This window comes from Megalopta genalis, chromosome 1, assembly GCF_051020955.1.
Source record: "Megalopta genalis isolate 19385.01 chromosome 1, iyMegGena1_principal, whole genome shotgun sequence".
Classification (NCBI taxonomy): domain Eukaryota; kingdom Metazoa; phylum Arthropoda; class Insecta; order Hymenoptera; family Halictidae; genus Megalopta; species Megalopta genalis.
The window spans coordinates 31,084,368-31,112,001 of NC_135013.1; the positions used below are offsets into that span (position 1 = coordinate 31,084,368).

General features: G+C 45.3%; 1 protein-coding gene across 2 annotated transcripts in view; it reads right to left on the bottom strand.

Moving 5' to 3' along the window:
• Positions 1 to 682: 682 nt before the first annotated feature.
• LOC117217906 (uncharacterized) overlaps positions 683 to 27,634 on the bottom strand; it is a 224,668-nt gene continuing 197,716 nt past the window's right edge. For both annotated transcript variants that reach the window (XM_033465768.2, XM_033465767.2), the window contains 4 exons: positions 22,639 to 22,834; positions 8,771 to 9,078; positions 6,166 to 6,502; positions 683 to 4,544 (listed from right to left, as the gene is read on the bottom strand). In XM_033465768.2, coding sequence (XP_033321659.1) covers positions 4,368 to 4,544; positions 6,166 to 6,502; positions 8,771 to 9,078; positions 22,639 to 22,834 — 1,018 coding nt within the window. In that variant the 3' untranslated portion in view covers positions 683 to 4,367. The remainder of the gene's footprint in view (positions 4,545 to 6,165; positions 6,503 to 8,770; positions 9,079 to 22,638; positions 22,835 to 27,634) is intronic.

Consider the following 27,634-nt stretch of genomic DNA (forward strand, 5'->3'; position numbering starts at 1 on the left):
ACGACGACTTACTTAATTAATAATAAGAAATATGTACGCAGTGATTGCTCTGCATCTTCGCACTATGTAAATAAGAACAGCGCCACTAGATATAGCGGTGAAATAACGTACTTACTTGCCGAATTATCGACAGCGGTTATTTATTCGAAACGGCAGATGGCGCCACTATGCATTTCCCAAGATCTTTTTACTCTGCCGATAAATTTGTATAACAGTTTGAGCGTTTTGCCACTGCGCGAATTGGCGCTGTACGGACCCCTTAATTTTAGTTGAAAATTTCACCACAGGCGACACCACTCGTCACAAATGGCGCTATTTTCAAACTTGCATTCTCTTCTTGTATTTCCGACAGTCGATAATCTTTTGGTAAACGATATTAGATGTAAATAGAGTCTCTTGGACATTTTTGCACCCGTAGAATATTCTATTCTCGTATAATATATATAATATATAATTTTACGAGTATTTTACCTTAATATAATATAATTAAAATATAATTATGGTAAAATAAAATTAATATAATTAAAATATAATTATGGTTAAATAAAATTAATATTATTATATTAATATAATTATAATATATTTACCTTAATATAAATATATATAATATATATAATATATAATCTTACGAGTACTTTACCTTAAGGAAATCAGGGGGAAGGACAGTAATCGACAAGCTGTGTGTTAGGGCATTATAATTTATTTGAGATTTTATAATAATTAAAATAATAATGCGGTAATTATTAATATTGGTAGCAGTCTACTAAGTTCCTAAGAAAGCGACGGTGTATAGACGTTATTGTTTTACATAAATTAAAATAACGATCGACTTTCTTTTTGCGCGCCAGTCCGTGGCGTCTGTCCACGTGTATACTTACACATGCGCGAACCGAACGCGGGAAATAAGAGAACAACACTTGGGCGGTTCCCATTTCCACGACGTCATCTTTGTATGTTTTTTCACTCTTTCGTTTTCATAGTAGACTTTTAATATATATATATATATATTTTTTATATGCATTTTTATTTATACGTATATGCATTTATAAGCGCGCAAATATATTATGCACGAGATCTGTTGGTGGCTGTTACATGCAGCCTTGCAGGAACATAAAACTCGATTCTCTATCGTTAAAATTTATTATCCTCGGTAAACGCGACTTATCTACACAAATAATCTTCCCATCGTTTCATTCATCGAGGAGCGCGCTTAACGTTAATTAATGGAAAATATTACATGGATCCTTTCGCTTTTTTTTTGTTTGTTTGTTTTATTTACAAAAGAACTTTCGCCGGTGTGTTTTTTTTTCCTCTTCTTTTTAGCTCCGCTCCTAAATACAATATATACGTATTTCTCGTCCGTGTTATATATATATATTTATATATATAGTGTAAGACAGGGGATTGTCGATAGTTTTTTCTTGTACCCTTTTCCGTTCGAGGAACGCGCGCGGATTCGCGCGCACGATTCAGAGACAACGGCGGAGGAGAGAACGCGTTAAAAAAAAAGGCGAAGGGAAGAGAAACCCTCGTCTCGAACGGAACGCGGAAATTGAGAAAGCTTCTATCGTAGTTCGAAGAGTAAACAAAACAGGTACCCGCGTAAGAGGGACGAGGAGAAGAGAAAAAGTTCGAGAGGGAGAAAGAAAGAAAGAGGGTGCGCGAGGGTGCAGATTAGATTCTCCCGTCCCAGACGGCGCGGGAAAAAACGTCAGTGGACGCGTGCGATTATCCTGCGTAACGCGTCTCTCGCTTGTCTACTCGAGAGAATTTCCTGTTTATCAAACAGCATCCGATACGATGTATGTTATGTATGTATAGACAGATCGAAAAATATTACACGCCGCGAAGTGTTGGCTCGCGTGTCTCGCGCACGATTCTGATTGCACCGGAATGGAACTCTATTATTTTTTCACCTCCCCCACCCACTGGTACATCCCGACAGGACAAAATTGCCGTCGGATGGCCAGAGAAACGCGTCGCGCGCATCGATCGTCTCGATCGCGATCCTTGCTGCGCGATCCGTCGATCGTTCCGGCCGGAACAATTACGTAACAGAATATATTCGTCGAGCCGAAAACGCTCCGATCGTCGCTCCGAAACGAGAGTTTGTACCCTCTTCGATCTCCGAACGGCGAGGAGAGAGCGTTCGCTCGAGTCATATCTCGATATGGTACAAAATCTCGATTGTCCCGGCCGGACGGATCGACGGACGCGGGGACGCGTTCCCTCCGTAACGTCGCGCCGCGGCCGATTGTTCGACGCTGGAGAAAGGGGAGGCGCCGCCTCGCGTCGGCGACGATTCGAGGGGCGGCGCGCGACGCTACGGAGGGAGCGCGAGATCGGCGGGCGTGCCGCAACGGAGTCCGAGAATAGAAAAGCGACGACGGGCGCATGTATCGTTGATCGACGTGGTAGCCCCAAGATCGGTGCTCGATTCGCGGTGCGCGTTCGTCGAACCTTGAAGAAGAGAGGACGCGACGCGAAGAGACGATCGGACCACCCCGGCGATTCGACGCGTCGGGAGGGGGTTGATGAAACGCGCTAACGCGACGCTCGTCCGCGCGGAGAAAAAGGCTGACGCGACTCGCAGAGCGGTTCTACGGCTACGACGACGCTCGATCGGCTCCGTGTATGTATAGCGTTTACAAAAATTGAGCTGAGAGGCCTGTTCGCGATGCGATCACATGTGGTTAGTAAAGTAACGCGGCGAACAGTTGAAAGGTGTCGCGTCGTGGTCTTCCCTCGTATCCCTGCCTGTTCCGAAAACGAATGTACAACGATATATGTGTGCCTGTATATATTATATATATTATATTTAATATAGTCATGTATTAAATATAATAATATATATTATTATTTACTGTAATAATATATTAAATATAATAATATATATATTATAATATTATATATAATAATATATATTATTATGTTTAATGTATTATTATATACATTATTATATTTATATATTTATATATTACATATTTAACATAATAATATATTATAAATATTATATTATATTATATCAATATATGATATATTATAAATAATATAAATATAATAATATATTATATTATATTAATATATAATATATTATAAATAATATAAATATAACAATATATTATATTAATATATAATATATCATAAACAATATAAATATAATAATATATCATAAACAATATAAATATAATAATATATGATATACAATATATCTTGCAACACATCTTATATATGTATATATAATATATCTTGGTGCAGTTCGGACAATAAAGCGATCAAAGCGTCGATCAACCGATTTCCGTGAGTGAAACACGGTGGTAATTGACGAAAGGGAACCATACAAGGGCGAAAACGGTGCGTGTGACGCGCGCGTGTCGTGTAGCTGCTCGAAAACGGCCTGGCTGGATGTGTCCCACGCCTTCCCCGAACAACGAAAGAACAGAGAACAGGAGGAGGAGAGAAAGAGAGAAAACGAGAGGGAGAGAGAGGGAGAGTGGAGAGATAGGGATGAGAGAAGAGGCAGGAGAAAGTGTTAGAGATACGGTGGAACGAGAGGATTCGCTCGATTTATTACGTTCCCGCCGAGGGAACTCGATGGAATCGGTGATTGTATACGACCCCGACGACACGGTTCCGTGGCAGAGTTACACGCTCGCGCGGTACGGCGCCGGACGACGGGAGAACGGCGATGGACAATCGCGAGACGATCGGCAAGATCCCGAGGATCGTCCCTCCCCTCCCAACCCTTCACGGTTCACCCGGTTCACCCGGTCCACCGGGTTCGCCCCGGCAATTTTCCACGACCAGCCTCTCGCCCCCGCGACCCCGCGCCGCGCTTCCTCGTCCCGCCCGAACCGTCCCGTTCGCGGCGATAATTAATTATCGGCCGAACGGTCCCGATCGCGCGGAATCCGCTAATTAAACCCTAGACAACCTGGTCGTGTTGCTATAAAATCATTTATATATATCACAAGTGTTGGAAATTGTCGACGCGCGACGTTCTCTAATTTTCATTCTCGAGACACTACAGTAAATATCACATGGAGCGATGAGAATTTCAATTAAAATACACCACACACCGCCGCGCCGGCGATCCGGCCGCGTCGGAACAACGCGATTCGATTTCCCTCCCCCTCCCCTCCGGTTGGAACGCGCGGATAGCCCGCGCGCGCGCGCGCTGCTGCACGGAGAAAGAAAATACATACACAGACGCGCCGGGGCGATCGTACGCGCGATCGACCGGCCGAGAGAGAGAGAGAGAAAGAGAAAGAGAGAGAGAGAGAGAGAAAAGAAAGAAAGAAACGAGAAAGTAAAAGTATGTATAACATCTACACGGATATACTTTCGAAGAAGGAGGTACACATTGTTCAGGCGTAAGACTGGTCGAAAGATATTGCGATCTTGTTCCCCTTCTCGACCCAGGTCCTCAGGCGTCCCCTCAGCTCCTCCAGGCTTTTCGACTTCGCTTTGTTTATCCTCTTGTACTTCACGTCTTTTGGCTTCGTGACCGATCGGTGATTGCTCATTACCCTGTTGTACGTGACCTGCGAACCGCCACCAAACAACGTGATACATTATGACCGCCTCGTTGATCTTTCCTGTCGGGTCCTGCCCGACTCCGGATCGATCTGTCCCCCTCGTCCCCTCCCGCCCTCCCTCCGACGTCGGGAATTTTCTTTCGTACCGAACCGTGCGCCAACCGGACGAGTTGCGAAAATAATGACGTGGAGCAAACCTCTCGAATTAGGACGGGACTAGTTTCGCCGCGAGACGACGGACCGAGAGATACGAGATATCAAAAATTGCAGATGCACCGCGACGTCGGCGAACTGAAAAATCGACCGAGAATCGAATCGTTCGTAATTTATGAATCGCATCGAATTTATTTTTTAATTTAATCGGTGACTTAAACCTTTCTGTGTGTGTATATAGGGTGCCCTGTAATTATGGTACTTTCGGGGAACTAGTAGATTCCTGAGGTGATACGAAGCAACTTTTTCCTTTGCGAAAATGTTCTCCGAGGCATCGTTTACGAGTTATTAACGAAAACATTAGTGACCAATGAGAGGCGAGCTTGGCTGGCGCGAGGCGGCCCAGCCGACGAACGCACGAGGCCCGGTGCCGCTCATTGGCTCGGTCACCTAGCGCCAGGCGAGCTCTCGCCTCTGATTGGTCAGTGTTTTTCGTTAATAACTCGTAAACGAAGCTGCGGATTGCATTTTTGCTAAGGAAAAAGTTACTTCAATTCAGTTACTTCGTGTCACGTGGCCTTCGAATTGCCACCGAATTGCTTTTGATTCGTGTCACGTGGCCTCCGAATTGTCTTGAAATAGTGGCATGTTGTCTCCGAATTGTCTTCGGATCGTGCCATCTGGCCTCCGAATTGCCTTCGAATCGCGTCACGTGGCCTCTGATTTGTCTTCGAATCGTGTCATCTGACCTCCGAATTGCCTTCGAATCGTGTCACATAGCCTCCGAATTGCCTTCGAATCGTGTCACGTGACCTCTGAATTGCCTTCGAATCGTGTCACGTAGCCTCCGAATTGCTTTAGAATTGTTTTCGAATCGTGTCACGTGGCCTTCGAATTGCCTTCGAATCGTGTCATCTCTCCTTCGAATTGCCTTCGAATCGCGTCACGTGATCTCCGAATTGCCTTCGAATCGTGCCACGTGGCCTCCGAATCGCCTTCGAGTCGTGGCAAACAATTAGAAATAAAAAAGTCTCGGCTCCGCTGGTTTCAATCCCCGACCTCCTTACATTTCTCAGAAAAATTACTGCACCGAAATACTTCGAACATTAAAACCTAGGACACCCTGTGCATTCTTATTTATCGCTGAATTACATTATCCGACGAAACGATTCCTATCCAAAACAATCGATCTCGACAATGGAAACGAAGCATCGGAAAATTCGGTCGTCCGCGTGCTTCGTAAACCAACCGTACATTATAAAAAAAGAAAAAGAACAGTGATTTATACCACGAATTCGATGTTCGCCGCGTCGCGTTGTATTTAGAAGAAAATTCCCGGTATCGGACGGAGAGATTCGGTCCATTGAAAATGAATCGAAACGGAGAGATTCGATCGAGCCTTTATTTTTACGGGGCAGCAACCCTTTGTTTATCCGAGGGAACAACACGCTCGCCGAAAGAAAATCTCTCTCACCTGCGCCTGCTGGCTCTCGTCCCTTGGCCTCTCGCTCGGCGGAGAATCCGCTTCTTGGGCGAGTCTCTCGAAGCTGCCGTAGAGATCCTGCAGCCTTCCTTTGCCGTTTCCCAAGTGTTTCGAGCGCCGGTCCTCGCACTCGGAGTTCTCGGTGGACTCGGACGGGTCCTGATTGTTCTCGCTGTCCCCGTCCTCCTCGACCGAGTAGACGGTCTCCAGTATCTCCGGTCGCCTTAAGAATCCGTTGCATCGTCGCATCGACGAGTACTTGCTGGATGGCTCGACCGCGTCCGATACCGATCGAATCACTGTCACGTCGGTGATGTTCGAGCGGAACCTGCAACACGGACGAACAGGCGTCCACAGAGGGGATCAGACGGTTTGCCGGCACCGGTTCGACGCATTCTTCGAACACGTGACCGTTCTATTCGCGCAACGCGATCTCGAATTCACCGGGAAATAATGTCCGCCTCGGATCGATTCCGAATCTACTCCTCGCTTCTTCGCGCAGCGATGAAAGCGGCTTCGAAATTAACCCTTTGCGCTCGAAGCCAAATTAACGAAAATATATATTATTATATTATAATTATTGTTAATATATGTTATTAATATAATATATAATTATAATATATTATTAATATATTAATTATAATTATTATAATATATATTAATTAACGAAAAAAAAAATGTATATTATATAATAATATATTATAATTATATATTAATAATTATAATATTGTATATAATTATATATTATAATCATATAAAATTTAATATATATATTAAATTTTATATATATATATATATAAAGCAGCTTCGAAATTAACCCTTTGCGCTCGAAGCCAAACTAACGAAAAATTTCAAACAGCTTTTCTGACCCATGCTACTTCCATTTTATATAACCTAATGCATTTTATACGTATTGAAGTGAATTTTCTGACTTATGCAACAGTTACGCATCCAACAGTTCTTTAAATATAAACAAACTAGATTGATAAAATTATTTAGAAACGTGACGTAACAATTTTTAATGGTCCCGTGGGGTCGTTGCTCGAGTGCAAAGAGTTAAATCGTCGCGGCAGCGAAGTTTTTGGAATTTATGGAGACGACGATGTTTCCCGTTGAATAAAGATGATCGCGGTTTTACGAGGTATACGGGGGTAGAAGGAAATTAGCGTGAGTGTAGGTATTACCGTGGTTTCTGAAGGCGAACTTTGACGGAGAAAGTAAGACTTTTTACGCCAATAAATTGACAACTCGAGCTACTCCTACTATTATTTAAATTGAACACTTATTTTTTATCAAACTACTGCATCTCTGGGAGCAGAAATTTCGTTAAAAAGCGTAATGCGAAGTGGTAACGTTAAGGTACGCAGTTAAGCGGTAAAGCACCGCGGTTATGTACGCATATGGTGTAAAAGCTGTGCGCCGAATACTGTGTTAGTAAATAATATTTAAGAACAGATAATAGTAACGGCGCATGTGAATTTTTTTATCAAAGTAACGCTTACTTTATCCAAAAATAAATTACTTTCTCTAAAATGAATGGTTTATTATTAATTGCCAAAATATATATATATAAATGCCTTTCGAAAAGTCGATAAATGAATTAAAATGCGATTGCTGCTACTTGTACGTGTCATAAATGATCAATATTAAACATGTAACAAATTATGAGATTCGTTTTTAGAAGATCGCGTACCATAAAACGTTAAATTTTATTACTTTCATAAAAAAATACCGCAGTATCTGGAGCGTCCGCGGTAATACCAACATACACACCCTGTACCGCAGCAAAATAACCTCGGAATCGTTGAAGATTTATTCGTAACAATCTACCCCAGAATTCAGCTCGATCATGACATTCAAAGTCGATTTGTCCACAGCGATTCGTTAACCGTTGCATATTTACAACAGCCGTTTGCGTCGGCGTACTTTGAACGCGTTCCGCGATTTCTATAGCGGAGAAAGCTGTCGAGTGCAGAGAGAATTCGCCCTTAATCAACGGTACCGGTATCGATGACCGCGTAGGTTGCGTTTTATTCCGAAATTCCGGTCGCTTTGCACGATTTACTCGAAAAGTGTCGGCTTTACAAAATGATCCTGGGACTCGATTAACGCGCACCGAGAGCCGCGCGCGCGCGCGCGAAACGAACGCGGAAGTAGGCTGAACGTCTCGCGAGATTATAATTCCGATTGTAAATTCAGCAGGCTAACCCCGGGACGGGGCACCTCGGCGAGTTTTTCATGATCGGAGTTCACACGAAGGCGGAATTAATCTTGGTTATTTTCGAATCGTCAGCCTGCCTGCGGCGATCGAGCGAGCCCCGTCTGCGCGGAAGAGCGTTATAAGCCGGGAAAACGCGTTAAAAGGAGACTTCGCCTCGGAGGGGCGAGCCCCGGCCAAATATCGAAGGCGATTACAGCGGCTCGGGAGCCCTCTTTGGGGCTCGGTGGCCGTATAAGCCGGCCTGCGGATCCGCCTCGATAATTTAGGGAAATGAATTCGGATCGCGGCGGCTGTTTAACTATCGACAACTTGGCGGCTCCGTGAAATAGGATCGCCTCTTCCTCGACGGAATTATTGAGTGGTGGTCTTACGTACCTGGGCGGTGCGAGGTCGTCGGCAGCCTCTTCGAGAACGACGGCGCTGTCGCCGTCACCGAGGCTGTCCAATCTATCGAGGGCGTCGCAAGGCGGCGAGTCCCTGGTCCCGGTCGACCTTTCCGCCAATCTGCTCTGCAATTGCTGTATCATCCTCTGCTGTCTGAGGATAATGGACTCCCGTTGCGTCAAGCTAGCCTCGATCTCCTTCTGCTTCCGGCAGAGCCTCGACTCGAACAGCAGCAGCTGCGAGGACAGCGTCCGGAGCTGCTCGGCCTTCTCTCTCGTCAGCCGGGCCACCAGGTCCTCCTGAAACCCCAATTTATCCGGTGAGGGAACCCGGTCCGTGCGCCGATTTATTTATTCAACGAGCTCTTATTAGCATCCCCGCGATAATTAACCCGTTAAGCCGCGCTTCCACCGGCTTGGCTCTCGTCGAGCGTGCCGCGCGGCTTTGCTTCCATCGATCGGGCGTGCCGCGCGGCATGTAAACGCGGTGGTCGATGCCGCGCGGCTCGAATAGCCCATGGAATTTGCCGATCGATTGTGCCGCGCGGCTTGGCTTTCATCGATCGGGCGTGCCGCGCGGCTTTGCTTTCATCGATCGGGCGTGCCGCGCGGCATGCGAACGCAGTGGTCGATGCCGCGCGGCTCGAATAGCCCATGGAATTTGTCGATCAATTGTGCCGCGCGGCTTGGCTTTCATCGATCGGGCGTGCCGCGCGGCTTTGCTTTCATCGGTCGGGCGTGCCGCGCGGCATGCGAACGCGGTGGTCGATGCCGCGCGGCTCGGAAAGCCTGCGAAATTTGTCGATCGGGCGTGCCGCGCGGCATCGGCCACCGCGTTCGCATGCCGCGCGGCCGGCTCGGTCGATGCCGATCGGCTCGAAAAGCCCGCGGAATTTGTCGATCGAGCGATTTTCGGCTTCGTCGCTCCTCCTCTCGCGTTATCGGAGGTCGATAAACGAACTTCTGCTGCTGTCCGTACTGTCGAACTTCTGCGATCGCGGGCAGCACGTCGTTGACCCGTCGTTGACCTTTGTCATCGTCTTCGGCCAACATCGATCGCTGCCTGTGATTACAACAGGGACAGCGGACTGCGGCAGAAATCGGCCGCGTCTTCTTCTCGAAGAATGGTGCATTCGTTCTACTTCCGACACTTGAAACTTTACTTCGAAGGCGACTTTATTTGCTCGGATTTGTTCGTAATGAAAATGGTGACCGATATCGTCGCGAAGATACGAACTTCTTTTTTATGAAACTGTATTCTTTTCGTCAATTGATATGCGGCATTGCATACGAGCTAGCAGTATTTTTCGAGAGTATTTTAGGATTTCATTTTGTCCCGGATTCTACTTTAGAACAGAAACCGTTCCTCGCGCCGATCGTTTGGCCTCGCTTGGCACGATTTCCTTCGATCTTTTCCTTCGACATCGTATGGAAAACGAGTCGGCATAGCGTTTGGCTTTTCAAGTGGCATCGTACCCCTCTCAAATGACGCAGTGGACGCAGTGGAAACGCGGATTTCCCAAGGATAAATTCGTTTGGTCGACAAAGCCGCGCGGCGAGGCCGCGTGGCGAGGCCAAGCCAGAGCAACGAGCCTTTACGCGGCCGAGAGCCGCGAACACAAATCGATAAAAACAACGTTGTTCTCGCCACTTTTTTTTCCACCGACGCGATGGCTCGACGAATCAGAGACGGACAACGCGTGTGATCCGATCGAGAGTTTCGATTTCATTCGGAAAGACGGCAAGGCGGCTTAACGAGTCAGCGTCTGGTCCAGGATTAGCCATTAACGGAGCCTTCAGAGGCGGCGTCCGGGAGCTAGTTAACCCGGTGACTTTCCGTCGATATTCAGGCAATTAATAACATAGATTAGTCGGGGGAAGCTTTCTTCCACCCGTGTGTCGGATCGCAGTCACTCGGCGACGATTAATCACGGCCGTTCGTTATCGATAACAGGCAAATGGAAATTACTCGGCGATTTCTTGCCGTTCAGTCTACTTTTTCCCTCTTTCTCTCTTTGTCTCTCTCTCTTGCTCTCTTACTCTATTTTTCTTTGTCTCTTGCTCTCTTGCTCTTTTTCCCCCCTCTTGTTCTCTTGCTCTATTTTCTCTCTCCTCTGTTCTATTATCTTTCTCTCTTGCTTTGTTTCTCTCTCTCTCTCTTGCTCCCTTGCTCTATTTTTCTCTCTCCCTTGCTCTCTTGCTCTATTTTCCCCCTCTCTCGCGCTCTCTTGCTCTATTTCTCTCTCTCTCTCTCTCTATTTTTCTCCCTTTCTTGCTCTCTTGCTCGATTTTTTTCTCTCTCTCTCTCTCTCTCTGCTCTCTTGCTCTATTTTTTCTCGCTCTCTTGCTCTCTTGCTTTCTTTCTCTCTCTTCCTTTCTCTCTTTCACCCTGTCTTGCTCTTTTCCTCTCTTTCCCCCCTCTCTCTCTTGCCCTCTTGCTTCCTTTCTCTCTCTTTTTCTCTTTCTTACTCTTTCTCTCTCTCTCTCTCTCTCCCTCTCTCTCTCTCTTTCGCGAAACTGCAGCAAAAAGCCTGCAGAACGAAAAAACGATCGACATTGGAGCGTTTTGCCGCAGAAAATAGACGGAAGAAATGGCCAGTGTGCGCGTGTGCGTGCCTATCGCATACACACGCACGAGAGCGTTACACTCGCAGAGGCGTACGCTTAAGAACGGTGTTTACGTGTGCGGGCAAGCAACGGCACACGAATTCACCGGTCCCCGGTAATTAGTCCGAAGATCGTATCGATGAACGGGAAGCAAAGCGAACGCGGCCGTGGCCCCCGACCGTCACTGTAATGCATCCTCGATCTGACCGTAATTTGGAATTAATTAGGAAGCCCGGAGGGTTTGCGCAAACCGCATTAAGCGCGCCACGCCGGGCCAGGCACGGCCGCTCTATTGCGCCCGTTACTCTCTCGCTTCGATTGAGTGAGCGAATTCCAAATACAACGAAATGAACCGAAAACCCTGTCCGCAACCAACCCAATAATGCAATCGAGCGCGGGCCTGTTACGCTCTTCGTTGTCGAAGTTGTCCCCTCCGGCGGTTAAATTCGCCGCCGGTTTTTCCGTTATACAACGACGCGCGGGTCTTCGAACGTACGAGAAAAAAAGAGAAGACCGGTTTCCCGCGTCGGAAGATCGTCCCAAATACAGTAAATTCTCCCTAATTGAGCCTCGGCTTGGAAACAAAATTGGACGATTTGGGAGGACGAGGCACGAATAATCGCGTCTCCCCTTTCCGAATCGTCCGTTTTCGTGCACGATCTCGGCGTCAATTAGGCAGAATTTACTGTACGCTTTATTGTAATGCGAAAGACGAAGCTTGCACAGATCGTGCAGCATCGGACAGAACAAAATTCCAGCGGATAACTGTGACTGAAAAAATAAGCTCGCGGCTCGTTTTTATAGTCATCGATCGTCAACGATTATAAAAAGCCGAGCCGCCGAGGCTCGAATAATCGTATCGCCTCTTTCCAAATTGTCCATTTTTGTGTATAAGCTGCGGGTCAATTAGGCAGAATTTACTGTACGCTTTATTGTAATGCGAAAGACGAAGCTTGCACAGATCGTGCAGCATCGGACAGAACAAAATTCCAGCGGATAACTGTGACCGTCGGAAACTGTAGAACCGATGAACCGCGGACGCAATTTTCCCTGAAAAAAATAAGCTCGCGGCTCGTTTTTATGGTCACCGATTGTCAACGATTACAAAGTGCCGAACTGCCGAGGCTCGAATAATCGTATCGCCTCTTGCTAAATTGTCCATTTTTGTGTACAAGCGGAGGGTCAATCAGGGAGAATTTAGTATACACACGCTATTCAACAGAAATTTCGAAGCGCGACGTCCTCAACTTATGAGAAATTTAATTTTAAAATTTAAATAAAAATTCGTAAACATTGAACATTTCCTCTGCTCCGACCGCGAGAATTGCGCGAACGATTTTCGGCTGTAATTCTGCAGGTTCGATGAAATTTAACAGGATATTTTCGATATTTTGAAAGGACATTTCGCTCAAGTTTTTCACGCAGCGCGCGTAATCAACGAGTTTCATTTTCATTCGCAGATTAAAATCGGACGATGCAGCGCGGTTTCTATCGAAAATTTATTACAGCATCATGTTCGAGCACGCGCGCATAAAAATTTGTTATTCGCGCAGCCGACCGCACAGTTATTCTCGTTCTGCCGGCGCGCGCGCCCCGGGAATGGAGGCATTTTCTTATCGTGTTATTCTTCCGGGACCCGAGAAACAGTTCGCGTGTCCCGAACTGTCGGAGAAATATGGTCGCCAGAAGCTGTTTTCCGTGGCCGAAGGATTCGGGTCGATCATCCGCGCCTCGAAAACGGCGTAGAACCTCCTCCGCGCCGTTGCACGTTCGACGCCGAAATGGTTTGTCGCTTTTGTCTAGGTTCCGCGTGCAGAAAAAAAAGGAGAATAAAAAAAAGCGAAAACAGAAAAAATGAAAAGGGAACGCGCGGCACGGCGAAGCGGGGCTCGGCGCGAAAGAATGCACAATGCGCGTCGCGTGGCCATTTTGCGGGACTGGCATTTACACGAGACAAAGCCGGGAGTAATGGACTCGGGTTGTTTACGTCACCGAGAAGGAAACCAGACGTCCAGACGAAAATGCAGAAAATGCAAAGTAGCCTGGAACGGTAGCGATCCCCACGAACAGCAGCAACGGCGCGTGACGACGCGCACGTTGGGCTCCTTCTGCTTTTCGACGATTACCGCGGAGGACCGTTCTGGACCGAGCACGACAGAGATCTCGGAAGTATTCGCGATGCATGTTGGGAACGCGTCGTTCGCCACGGATGCTTCAAATCTTTTCGTTTTCTTTCTTCAATTAACCCTGTCGAGTGACGCCGCTAACTTTTCACTTGCCTTTGGAATTTATCCTCGTTGCGATGTGTTGGGGCATACTGAACGTTTTTAGGATTTTTAGAAAGTGAAAGAGTTATTATATTATTATATTATTATATTATATTATTATATACTATTATACTATTATACTATTATACTATTATATTAGTATATTATATTATTATATTATTATATATTATTGTATTATTATAATATTATATTATTATATTATTATATTATTGTACTATTATACTATTATACTATTATATTATTATAACATCATAGTTACTACGGTAAATTTTAATTATATTATATATTTACGTAATTTAACTTATTTATTACTATTAAAAAAAATTATATTAATCATATTATATTATATAATTTCTATTTCTATTTATATAAATTATTTACTATTAATTTATATAATACTTATTATATTATATAATTATTATTACATATTATTTGCTTCGCGTTCCGTACCGTATTTTAAACTGATTTTAAAGTCTATCTTTCTAGCGTATACACGTGACACGGAACGCGTGAAATGTCTTTGACATTCTGGCAAATTCCAGGATTAATAATTCGACCCTTAACGTGTTAATCTCGCGGACCTCGAGAAGAAATTAATCTGCATACAGGATGCAGATATTAGCACAGAGTGCGAGTCACACGAGAGGCCGAACGATGATCGTCGAGAATTTGTTGGCTGCCTTGATGCAACCATAAAGCTTCGGTCCAGAGCGAGAATATCGTCGACTCGTGCTCGACTCGCGCCTCATCGACGACGTCGACGTCGAAGAACACGGCCAAACTGAATGATATCTCAGACAGAGAGCTTCAGTTTGTCTTCCGGCGAAGTTCGGTCCCGGTCTCTGTGCCACGAAGAACCCGTCGAACCGTTTGTCGAGCGACTAACGAGTATAGCGAAATTACTTGGAGCATAATCCACGTTCTGCAGACAGTTCTTACTCAAAGATCGACAAGTCGGCGGGCATCTCCGTGGAAACTGTTGCCGGGAGTGCGAGCTTGTTTGATCGTCGCGGGACAGCCTGTCGACGGTTCGTCTGCGTGGAAAAACCTGGTCTTACCTCCGTAACGTCGTCGCTCCGGCGACGACAGCCGACGCTTGTTTACCGTCGCCGGAACGAATCGGTTCGTTGGCGAACGTCGACGGAAACGTAATTCCGGGGTTTATTGCATCTTGTTCGTAGATAATCGATTGGACCAGAGTTCGGCAAAATTTTATCGAATAAATGTTCGTTCGAATAAGAGAAGCTATTTGTTATTCGATTTTACACAGAGTTTACTTGCGCAGGGATTAATTCGGAAAATGATCGATTTGAATCAAAATTATAGAATGCCCTGTTTTTCTATAATTTATCGATTGATTTCTCTTTTGTGCTAATTTCTTTCGATTTACTTTTTTTCTTTTATTGTGGAGTAAATTACGCGAAGAAAGAGAACGGTTGATGATTATGCGCACTGTTAGGGTAATTTATTCGAACGTAGGATTAAGAATTAGCCGATTAATTTATTCGAATATGAAATAATGAATTTTATATATTATATATAAATTATATAAATTATACAATATATAATTATGTATACTATATTATAATATTATATATAAATATAAATATTATTATTTAATAATATTTATATTATTATATAAAATTATAATATATATATATATATATATATATATATATATATATATATAAATTATATATAATATATTATAATATTATATATTCGAATATATATTCGAATAAATGATAGAATAAAGAATTGAGGATTATTCGAATAAATGGATGAAATAAAGAATTAAGGATTATTCGAACAAGCAGATAGAATAAAAAATTAAGGATTATTCGAATAAATGGATAAAATACAATATTAAGGATTATTCGAAAAAAATGAAGAATATTACGAATATAATATTTAGTTACGGTTATACGAATGATCGTTGTTCGAATAAAATCTATCCGACAAGGAAGAATTCGCTCGAACGATTGTTTTATATAAATATTTGCTCGAAGGAATTAGAATAGTGCTCGTCGGTGGATTAAACGTTCTCAGCTTTCGCATCGCGGACGAAACACCGAAAGCGTCGCTCCGAAGCGTTTTCGTAGCTCCGTCGGTCGTTATCCATTCGTTATCCGTTCCCGGCTCGTTTCGCGATCGTGTAGAACCTCGCGGCGAACGATCGTGGGTCGCGAAACCCGCCGTGCGAAATCCTATTCGTTGGCTCCGCACGCGATAAGCTCGTTGCATCTAATAACCGGCGATTATGTCGTAATTAAATGCCGCCAATTGCCGCTTATTGGGGCGCGGGTGTTCCGGCCGTGGATCGGCCATGCCGGCCACATGACAATCGCGTGTCGAGGGTCGATTACGTTCGGCAAATCATCGGGAAAAGCTCAGCCGCGGCGCGACACCGCCGCGAGCAGATCGAGAGAAGGCCGCGCGAGTGCTCGGCGAACCCGGTCGCTGCTGCTCCGACTGTTTCGCGATTCCGTTGGCCTATTTCCTCTAGCTCGAATAATTGGCCGCCGGTAATTGGCCGGGCTGCCGCGAGACCGTAAAATCGGTGTCCGCACGAGCGGACTCGTTTCGCCGTTTTTAGCGGCCCGCTCGAAAGTACGCGCGGTCTTGTCTATTGCTAATTTATTCGTTCGGATTAACCACAATTTCAGCCGTCAATCGGCGGAACTCGTTCCTTAGACCGCGGCGGATTTTATGCGTCGGCAGCGGGTCGCCGCCGTTTAAAAGCGGAATGATATACTTTATTGGGCCGCCGCCTCTTATAATTTGCCCGTTCAACTTTTTTCCCCGTGTCTCGACGTCACGAAACGAAGACGTTTCCTCCCGGTCTGCGGTATTTTTATCTCGTACGATATTCTCGTCCGCGCGTACGCGAGATCGAGCATACTTTTGCGCGCGACGTTTGCATCATTTAACAATTTATTGAATATGCAGGAATTTAACGCTAGAAACTAACGGGCTAATCGAGTCGATTTGTTTCGGACTGCTTCTGTAAAAGTTACTGAAATCGCGAAAATGTTTCCACGGAATATTCGTTAGCGAACATTTTTTGCTCAATCGTAGATCGAACAAAACTCGGTATAGAAATCGTACGAACTTTAAGTGAATCTTGCCATTGTTGCAAAATAATATAAGCTAGACGCGTTTAAACCTCGATAATTGCCGATTTGTTCAATGAAATACAAAATTTTTTTTTTTCTTGGACTGAAGTTTAATCTGTAATGTATTTTCCATTTTGTTCGATGACCTTTTGCCATCTCTCTGACAACTTGAAAATTCCACGCTCGTAGAAAGTCTGATCCTTTTCGGCCAAAAACTGAGTTAAGTGAGATTTTACAGCGTCATCATCGTTAAAAGTTTTACCACGAAGGGAGTTGTCCAGGGATCGAAATAAGTGGTAATCCGATGGCGCGAGATCAGGACTATATGGTGGATGTAACATCAATTCCCAACCAATATTCATCAATTTTTGCTGAGTGGACAAAGACGTGTGCGGCCTAGCATTGTCCTGCTGGAAAATGTCACCTTTACGATTGACCAATTCTGGTCGCTTTTCCTTGACCGCTGCATTCAATTTGTCCAGTTGCTAACATTCACGGATAATAAAAAATAACATAATAATAATAATAATTTTATAATATAACATTTACGGATATCATAAAAATGGGAGTGAGAGACATCTATAATATAATATATAATATAATATATAATAATAATATATAATATAATATATAATAATAATATATAATATAATATATAATAATAATATATAAATAACATATAATAATAATATATAATATAATATATATATAAATCGGCAATTACTTAATTGCCAACCCAATATTTCTTTCAGTCTAGTCGGCATAAAATTCTGTTCTGTCGCGTTAATATTTAAGCATCGAACGCGACAAATAAAAATATTAATTTTTCTTCGTAGAAACGATTACAATCAAGGATAACCCGATAATCGGAAACCTAAAGAAAACAACGATACGCCATTTCTGCGAAACGGTGGAGCAATTTTCGATGCCGAATATTTCACTTTCGTCGCGGTATAAAATCTGTTAATTGAGATAAAGTCTGCCGAACGATGCAACACCAATCAAAAATTATGCAATTCCGGCGAGCAGTTCGACAACTGCAGAAAATTCCGAGGCGGTCGCGGCGGGCGCTCGCTAATAGGTGCTCGAAAGTAGCAAACGGAAACTTAGTTTCTGGACGTGGCCGCGTCAGAAATACGTTTCGGACCGCGTTGCGTCGCATTAATATTAAACGCGGCTCCGGGGAGGAGGACCGGAAACCGCGGGGGGAGAACGGGAGAACGAGAGAAAGAGTGGAGGAGCATCGATCTAACAGCGAGGCGCAGCATCGACGGCCGTTGCACCGCCGCGTTAAAAGTCCCGAAGCGTCAGCCACCGAGGATTTAATTAACGGAGACAGTTCCGCATTCGATAAACGTAATAAACCGACGCGGTGAATGCAAAGTTCGCGGCGACAGGGAGGAAAGTCGAGAGCCGCGGGTCGCGGCGACGGCGGCGGCGGCGGCGTGCGCTTATGGAAGAAGGGCGCCGATTTTCTTCGACGGGGTAAGACCGTCACGACCTCCCTCGCCCCCCCCCAACACCCGCGCCATTTCTCCCGGTTGTAAAGTTCGCGGCCAGAACGGGACGCCACGGAATTTCAAATCTCGAAAACGACGAAGAAGTCACGTCCTCGCGGCGAATCTACCACGAGCGAGGCCAGCCAGTCAGCCCAGCCACCGGAATGCTCCGAGCTATTTTTCGGCTTGGCGTGCCGCGCGGAACGAAGCGTCGAGACGTCTCCGAACACCATATATCCGCTGTCTGTAAATCCCAAGATTTACAGCGGCCTCTGTTCGCCGGCGTTCGTTTCCATCGGAAACCCTTTAACGGCCGGACAAACGCCGCCGACGTTTTGGCCCGTCACGCGCGCGAGATCGACAAATTAATTGATGGCGGCCAACACACACCGCCGTGTCCCGAACGCCAATTAACAGCGATCCGAACTCGTAACTCACAATGGACGCCGCGCGCAAATGGCCCCCGCCTGATTTTCGCGAAACTTGTACCGTGCCGTGCCGCCGCCCACCCCCGCGAGCCGGTTTAATCGAACGAGTAAACTTCCGTCACGGTAACAGCGTACCGAAAACAGTGTTTGTACACAGGGTGTCCTATAATCGTGTTGACACCCGGAAATAGCTGATTCCCGAGGTTATTTGAGGTAACTTTTTCCTCGGCGAAAATGCAATCCGCGGCTTCGTTCGCGAGTTATCAACGGAGAACACTGACCAATCAGAGGCGAGCGCGGCCGGCGCGAGGCGACCCAGTCGACGAAGCCCAGTTACGCTGATTGGCTTGACCGTCTTGCGCCAACCGATCTCGTCTCTCAGTCGACGGTTAACGTACAACGATTACTTGATCAAAGTTACGCGGCAACCATAATCCGGTTAAGGGTTAAAAACTGTCCTACCCCGATTCACGAATGCGTTTACGTGCCTGAATCCGTTTGTGCGAAAGAAATGCTGAAAACTTCAACGGGACACGAGCGAATGCACTCGATTTCGTATAAACGAAACGAAAGCAATGGCGTGGAATGGAAAATATTAGTTCAGAAGAAATGACCGCGTCGCGTAGGTTAACCCTAGAAAGATAACCATATGACAACGTACGTAAAAGATAACCATACGCTTCAGAGGCGCATGCTTTTCTAAGGCGTCAATTTTATACTAACAATGGATATTTATTTAAGTTAATCTAGTCATTTTAAAGGTTTGGCATTATTGTAAAAATAAAATGCATTTATATTATATTTTTTTATATTTTAAGTAATTTTAAACTTAAATCAGACCTCTATGAAAAATTAACAAAAATCAACAGTCTTCGCAGGCGCCTCTGCGACGTAGGTTATCTTTCTCGGGTTAAATAGCTTCGAAGAGTCAATTCTTGTGCGTGAAATCGCTCTCGCGTCGAAGGGAGAAACGAGAGGAGCCAGCCTCTGCGACGAAGCTGATACTAATGACCGAAGCTTGCAGCGAATCTCAGGGATAAAGAGATCGATTCGCGAGAGAGAGAGAGAGGAGAGAGAGAGAGACTGGTCCCTGGAGGAAATGGAACTGGGCCAGTCCTTTGTTCCGCGTCGCAGAAGAATAGCTTGGCGCCTTCTCGCCCCGATCCTTGAAAAGTGAATCGCCTCGATAGCCCCGCGAATCTCACGAGTTTTCGCAGCTAGGAAGTACTCGAGACCCTGCGGTAGACGGTCACGGTATCCCGTTTCATTTGCATGCCGTCGCGTCACGATGGGCCACCATTTCGCCAGGCTTATCTGCCCCCCTCCCTCCCCCCGCGTTGATTGCCGGCGCGATCTTCGGTCCGAATTTTCGGGCTTCCGCTCGGTTTGCCGCTTTCGTTGTTCTCGTCGCTCGATCGATTCCCACGGCGTCATGCGAGGCTCGAAAACCGCCCCCGTCGCCGCCGCAGCCACCCCCGCGGCGAGATTAAACGCTGCGGGAATAGCAAATAGCCGCGGACAAGAGACGGCGCTCGAATTAAAACGAAGACAATAAGGCAAATCACGGCGGCCGAACTCGGCGCGCGATACATTTCGTATTGACGAAGCGTTTTACCCCGTTCCGTTTCAATGGAACGAGCAAGATTGTTCTTTCTTTTCTTTTTTTCTTTCTCTTCTTTTTTTTCAACCGTCCATGCGATTCGCAGCGCTGAGAACGGCTCTCGAACTTCGAGAGCTCGGCTCTCGAACCTCGATGTAATTGATTTCATCGAATGAAAGTTCTCGGAATGCTTCCGTGCCGAAGCCTGTTTTCATGCAATTATACAGTGACGATTAACGCGTTCAGTGGCGTAAATCGATCTCCGAAACTTACCACGAGATCTGTGAGTAATCTAATCGACGAGACTGATATGTTAGAAAGTGAACGTTCATTAATTAATTATCCTGGTAACGTTCGGTTCGTTCGAATATGTATGTATTACGGTTGGAAAAGAATTTTGCGAACTGGACAAACGTGAGAAAAAATAGCCTAACCGCCTGTCTAACCGTCGAGCGGCTGCGCCATTTCGACCGAGAGTGACAAACGTGCCATCGAAACTCTGACTTTCTAATAGCCGGTTCGAATCGTTGATTGTTCTATTGTGCCCAATAAGAACGATGTTAACCGTCGATCAATTAATCGATCTGCGAGGATTCGAGCGAGCCCGATTATGGTTGCCGTGAAATCGCCGCGAGGCATCCGCTTCGCGAAAGGAGAAAGTTCAAGTCAATTTTGCGGCTTTTAAAGCTCGACTATTTTAAACTCAAAAACACCCTACACAGGGTGTTCCAATATTATACTTGTGTCTCAATATTGTACTTCCGGAAAATGGAGGGTTCCTGAGGTCATTTCAAGCAACTTTTTCCTCAGCGAAAATGCAATCCGCGGCTTCGTTTACGAGATATTAACGAGAAAGCAGCGACCAATGAGAGGCGAGATCAACTGACGGGAGGCGGCCGAGCCAATCAGCGCGATCAAAGCGAGCGCCGCGAAAATGGAAGCTTAACTCGGGCGAAACGAGAGCCCCCGGCCACGTTGTCGTTCGATCTTTTTTCCGCGAAGCTAGAACAGGATTAAACTTCTCCATCCGAGATTCGCGCGAATGAAGAAAGATCTCGACATCTCCCGACGATCCGCTAATATTGTGATGTTTTTAGAGTTCTCGGGCATCGCTCGATCACCCGAGTGTCTCATACATCAAGTCCAAATCGAAAGCTTCGAATGGATTCCGGGTGCCCACAGACGTTGACGCCGAACCAATCAAAGTGATCGGTTTCTCGCTCTAATTTTCAAATTCGTGGACAATGCGAAGACAAATATTTTCTGAGACGATTATAATGGCATATTATAATGGTATATCTATATAATCTGTTTTCTTAGCGATTTTTATCGTAATATAGAAAATAAATAAATGTACTAATATAAGTATAGTAATATAAATATAGCAAATAAATATAGTAATACGTGAATATAGTAAATAAATAAATGTAGTAATGTAAATATAGAAAATAAATAAATATAGTAATATAAATATAGTAAATAAATATAGTAATATGAATATAGTAAATAAATATAGTAATATGCATATAGTAAATAAATAAATAAATATAGTAATATAAATATAATAATGTAAATATAGTAAATAAATAAATATGGCAATATGAATATAGTAAATAAATAAATATAGTAATGTGAATATAGTAAATAAACAAATATAGAAAATATAGTAAATATACTGACTATATAATTAGCAACACAATGACTCTTCTTCAAGAGTCGTTGCAATAAAGCTCACATTATAGCAAAAATTACGAGAAACGTAAATAAATTCGCTACAAATAAATTCATTCTCACGAAGCGGTCGGGCACTTGTAGAACTCCATAAGTTGAGCGTGAAGTATCGCAGCCGCGTTAGGCGAACGTTTCTCCCGAAAAATAAGCGTGCACGATCTAATAAAGCGATCGGACGATGGCTAATCTGCCGCCATGCAACGAACCATATCTGGGCTACCGTACGAGATCGTTGAAGAGTTTCAGGAGCGGCGAGGTTCCGAGATCGTTAAAAACGTTCGAAAGAAGGGTTTCTCGCGAATCCGTTTCACCCGGGTCCGCGCGGATCGACTGGTTACAGTCACGCGATTTCGTCCACGAAATAATAGTCGAACGTCACGAGACGTCTGGGCTCTGTCGCGGAAACGCGGCGGGCTCCTCTTCAAACTTTTCCCCAGTTAATGGGTTTAATCAACGAGTCGGCCCGAAACTCCCGAGTTAGAAACTGTCGGCTGGTAATTAAAGATAGGCCGCCAACGTTCTTTCTTCCTTCGGAGAGTGCCGCGTCAAGGCAGTGCCGCGGGAAAAGTGTTCGGAACGATCGAAGTTTACCTGCAATTTCAGGGTCCGCCGCCATGCGAGCATCTGATGCGCCTGTGCCCTCTGTCTCGCGCGCAGTGTCGCGATCACCGATTTCGCCTCCTCCAACGAGGTCACTTCCGTCTCGACGTTGTCCTTGGAGGGCCCATCCGTCGTCCTCCCGTCGGCGACGGCCAACGGGCAGCTGTCCATCGACGTCTCGTCGAAGCTGCGAACAGAAACGCCGGGATCGTTCGTTAACTTTCTCGTGCGACTCGGATGAACGAAATCGACAATAAATAAATAAATAACAAACGCGACACGCGGAGCCGCTCGCGTTTCACGAGTACGAGCGAACGAACCTCGAGGGCCGTGACTTTCCTCGAAGACGAAAATGCCGGAGGAGTTGCGATCCCGTATAATTTCCATCGGAGCCGTGCGCGCATTGTTTTCCAACAACGTTTTGCTTTCGGATAAACGGCGTTTCAGGGGAGATCGCTGATTAGAATATTTGTGCGTAAAATTCCGCTCCGGCATTAACGCGCGCGCTTATTTACCCCCCTTGGTATACAAGGACGAGTTGCGCTCGTCGTTCATTTCATGTGCCACCAAAGCCTCTGACGAGTCCGACTCGTCATGGGCTGTTTCCGGCGGACGCCGTGCGGTGTATTATTAGATCGCTCGGTTGCTTCGCTCGTGCGTCGATTCTGGTTTTGTTTACAATGCTCGCAATGCCCCACCCTTCCACCATCTTCTCGGTAATGCAAATTTCAAGATAAAACAGTCTCTTCCTCGGCTTGCACGTAATTGTTTAGTTGAGCCAAATTGTATTTATCGGACGCATCGAATTCTGCTTTACTTGTATGCCAAAGGGTTAAATCGGGAATTTTAACTCTCGCGTCGAAATTGTGTTATCAATAAAATTCATCCTATTTATATTATCGATGAAGTATATCATAAGTGCGCTATTAAAAGAGTGCGTCGTAATCGCATCATTAACACTTTGACCGCCGCGTCACTGATTAAGATTCGATTTTCAAAAATTAATTTCCACGCTGCTGCGTGATTATTTCGCAATTTCATTGAGATTCGCGAAGAGGTAAGAATGTCGATGTACAGTACTTTCCAAGCTGAGCGCCAATTGGCGAGAATTTCACTGTACAGTAATGTCTCTCTAACTGACTGGGTCAGATTGTCCACAAAAATGGAGAATTTGGGAAGAGGAGACACGATTTTTCGAGCCCTGCAGCTCGTTTTTATGGTTGTTGACAATTCGTAACTATGAGAACGAACCGCAAGGCTCGAATAATCGTATCTCCTCTCTTCCCGAATCGTCCACTTTTGTGGATAATCCAAAGCGTCAATTAGAGAGACATTACTGTAATAGGCGTTCAGTGTCAATCGGCCATTTTTTCTGTTATCAGTAGGTGCAACGTTTGACTCCAAGTTATGGGAGAGCATTTTGAGACATAGCACAACAATTTTTTGTTTTTGTACGAATTGTCAACAATTATAAAAACCGCAAGCAATTTAAAAAAGCCGCAAGGCTCGTATAATCGTATCTCCTCTCTTCCCGAATTGTCCATTTTTGTGGACAATCTGAGCGTGCACAAAAATGGGCAATTTGGGAACAGGAAATAACCATAAAAATAATATTTACCCAAATGATCGTATCTCCTCTTCCCAAATTTTCCACTTTTGCGCGCAATCTGAGCGCAAATCAGACAGAATTCACTGTACACCTTCGCTCAGCGATTTTAATTTAATCGAATGCAATATTTTACTCTGATGAAATTTTTGGCGCTTTGGTATTAATATTAGTAACATGCCAGAACACCTGAAGTTCGAGAGCGCGCTCTCTTCGAGTTTGCCCATGAAAACAGAAATTTCCATGAACATCCACCAGGTTCTGCTCGTTGTCGCATAAGTTGAACACGGTTCTAACGGTTCTCACGGTCGTTATTAAAAGCAATCCTTTTACGAAACACGAGGAAACTTCGTCAAATAACCGGCGAGAGAGAGAAAGAGAGAGAGAGAGAGAGAGTCAAACACACGAGCAGGCGCGGAGTTTACCTACCGCGCGAAACCATGGATTTTAATACACTTATGGCAGAGGACAGCGCGCTGAAAAATACCGCTTCGCAGCGCGCGCGCCTTACGTTTGCCCAGAAGTTTTATTTCCCTGCATATTCCGCCGTGGAAATTCATCCTGGTGCAGCATAAAAAGAGAAAGAAAAAACGCGAAACGAAAAGCCGGGTTGTTATTGTTATAAAATATTCGTATCCATCTCGCGATAACAGGTTACGGTTCGGCTCGCACGAGGATCGATATCGCGCGTCGGATCGATCGTTCGTCGCGGCGAAGCGGTTCGCTGGCACGGCGCGCGTGCATCGCAGCGAAAAGCTCGCGTCGTTTCGGTTCAATAATGCAATACGTACGTACGTAAACACGCGATCCCGTCCGCGTGCCAGCTGTACACGCGGAATCGGTCCGCGCGAAACCGCGGACCGCCGTAAAAGTGAAGCATGTCCGTCGGAAAGGGCGGCGACGAAGCTGGAAAAGCATTCTTTATTCTCCGCCGGCGTTACGGAGGATATCCTCGACGTCGGCTTGGCTCGGTAAAAACCGGGGAAACGAGACAAAAACAAGCGGGGAGTAAGAAGACGCGCAGGATCGTGGAAACGCAGCTTCCTCCGGGCGATCTTTGACCGAGCGCTGCCCGCTGAAAGGCGAGCTCTCTCCACGATGCCAAGTCTACGCTGGCCTCGATCTACATGGGATGGAACGTCGAAAGCTCGTTTCACAGCGAACGAGCCGCAGTAAAGAACCGCAGGACGCGTAACGAGTCGAAAAAGCGCGGACTTAAATCTAATTCTCGACCCCCGCCGGAGGTCCGCGAAGCTGTGCTCGCTCGACCGCGAGGGGCCGACTCCTTCGGCGGTTCGCGGATTACTACTTCGCTTGAGACTGGATTTCAACCCCTTGGAAAACGCCCCCGTTCTCGAATCCTTCTCCATGCAACACGGGAAAATCTGTCGGCTTTCCGGCAGAGCTACCTTTCCGAAATTGACGCGCTTCCACCGACTGTGATGTGCAGTCGAACCTGTTTTCTCTGCGGTCTTTTTCACGCGATTCTTTACCGCGGTCCCTATCTACCGCACGAAAACGGGCTCCATCGTACTCGTGCAGCGCGCAAAAAGATCGCGCAAAACGAATCGCATAGGAAAGACAGCAGAAAAACAGGTCCGACTGTATTTTGACTATTCGCGCTACGACGTCGCTGATACGCGGCGACGATAAATTATTATTCCTCGAGGTAATCGTGCAAGTAATACGTAAATAAAGACACGGAATCTTTAATTTATCGATTCTTGCAAGATTTCGCAGCGTTACAAGGATTTTTCTTTTCGTCGATTCAACTTTGTACAGGAGAGAATCACGATTTCGGGAAAATTTGCTTCGATTTGCTGGTGTCGGAAAAATCGTCCGATCGCTAAGGGTTGATGACGGTACAAATTAGATTAGATCTTGTTAGGCAGCGTTAAAGAGCGAGCTTGCCGACGCGGACACGCGAGGTCTGAAAGAGGGCAACGGTATTTTGACCCTTTGAAAACGGGACATTCGAGCCTCGTTTTACGTGAAATAAGGAAAACACTGTCGGCTTTGTTGCAGTTACTTTTCTTTATACAGGATGCCCGAAAAATGTTTCAACAACATTTCTGAGAGAAATTACCGTAATTGGAGTCGTCTCTTCGAGCACCTCTTCGTCTCTAATTATTTCCCCGATGGATCGAGACGATTTTTGTTTTTTACGTGTTCTCGTTTACTCTGATTCCTTGATTTCGATAACAAAAGTATCAAAATTTGCTTCGATTCGGAAGAAATGAATGACACTACGTAGTACACTGTAGATGAAATCTTCGCCGCGAGCCTAACTCGTTACTATAGCGCAAAGGTTTAACGCTAAGTTTACAGCGCATAAAAAACAGCTGTTTTATCCTGATTTTGAACAGGCGTTATTGTAACATTTGTCGCAAGTATAAATTGAATAAACAACTCCTAAATGTATCTTGACGATACGAACAATCGTAAATTTTAACCCTTTGCACTCGAGTGGCGACTCTGAGGCGTCACCGAAATTGTTATATCACGTTCCAAGATGATTTATATATTATCAAAGCATAGATTTAAGAAATCTATATTAAAAGTGTAACTGCATTATATGAGTCACAAAACTCAATTTCACGTGCATAAAATATACACTTCGTCCTACAAAAAGGAAATACTATAAGTCGGAAAAATTATTTTAGATTTACAGTTAAAATGGCTTCGAGAGTTCAAAGGATTAAAAAATTAGCGACCCGCCATTTTCACGGGTTCCGTAAATCTAGTGTTAACAAGATCGAAACTCCGGTACAATAAATTTCACGCGTTTTCAATCCAATTATTACGATATAAGGTTAATTTCTTGACACGTACAGTCGACTCTCTATGGACTCTAAAAGCGCAATAAAAAGGAAACAGCTAATTTTTTTCACGATACTTTCGCGGGTTACCGAACTCGGCGACGATCACAGGTTAAATAAAATGAAAGGAAATAAAGATGATAAAATAATAAAATAAATTTAACCTGAATTTTAATGTAAACTGAAAAGCAAAGGTGACATTTTCGGGGATACGGATCACAGTGCAGAGATGATCGGAGCGTATCGGAGCTCCCAAGAGCCGCACCCCTTCGTGACAAGAGAGCGGAACCGCGAAAGTGCCGCAAATTTTCGCGATCTCCAACTTCCGTCCGACTTCGTGGATCGCAGCTCGCGAGAATTTTCGGTTGCTCGAGCTTTTTGTCGGCCCCTCCGCGGACCCTAGGCGAGTCGGACAGTCGTGATTTACGCTCTGCTCGCCCTCGCGGAGAAGTATTATCGTCGAGAAGGAGATCGGGATCGAAACGGGCAGATTGGAGGGGGTGGGAAGCGATTTATTAACTCGAGCTTGTTCTCGCACTTCCGGTGTCCGGCGCGCCTCCCT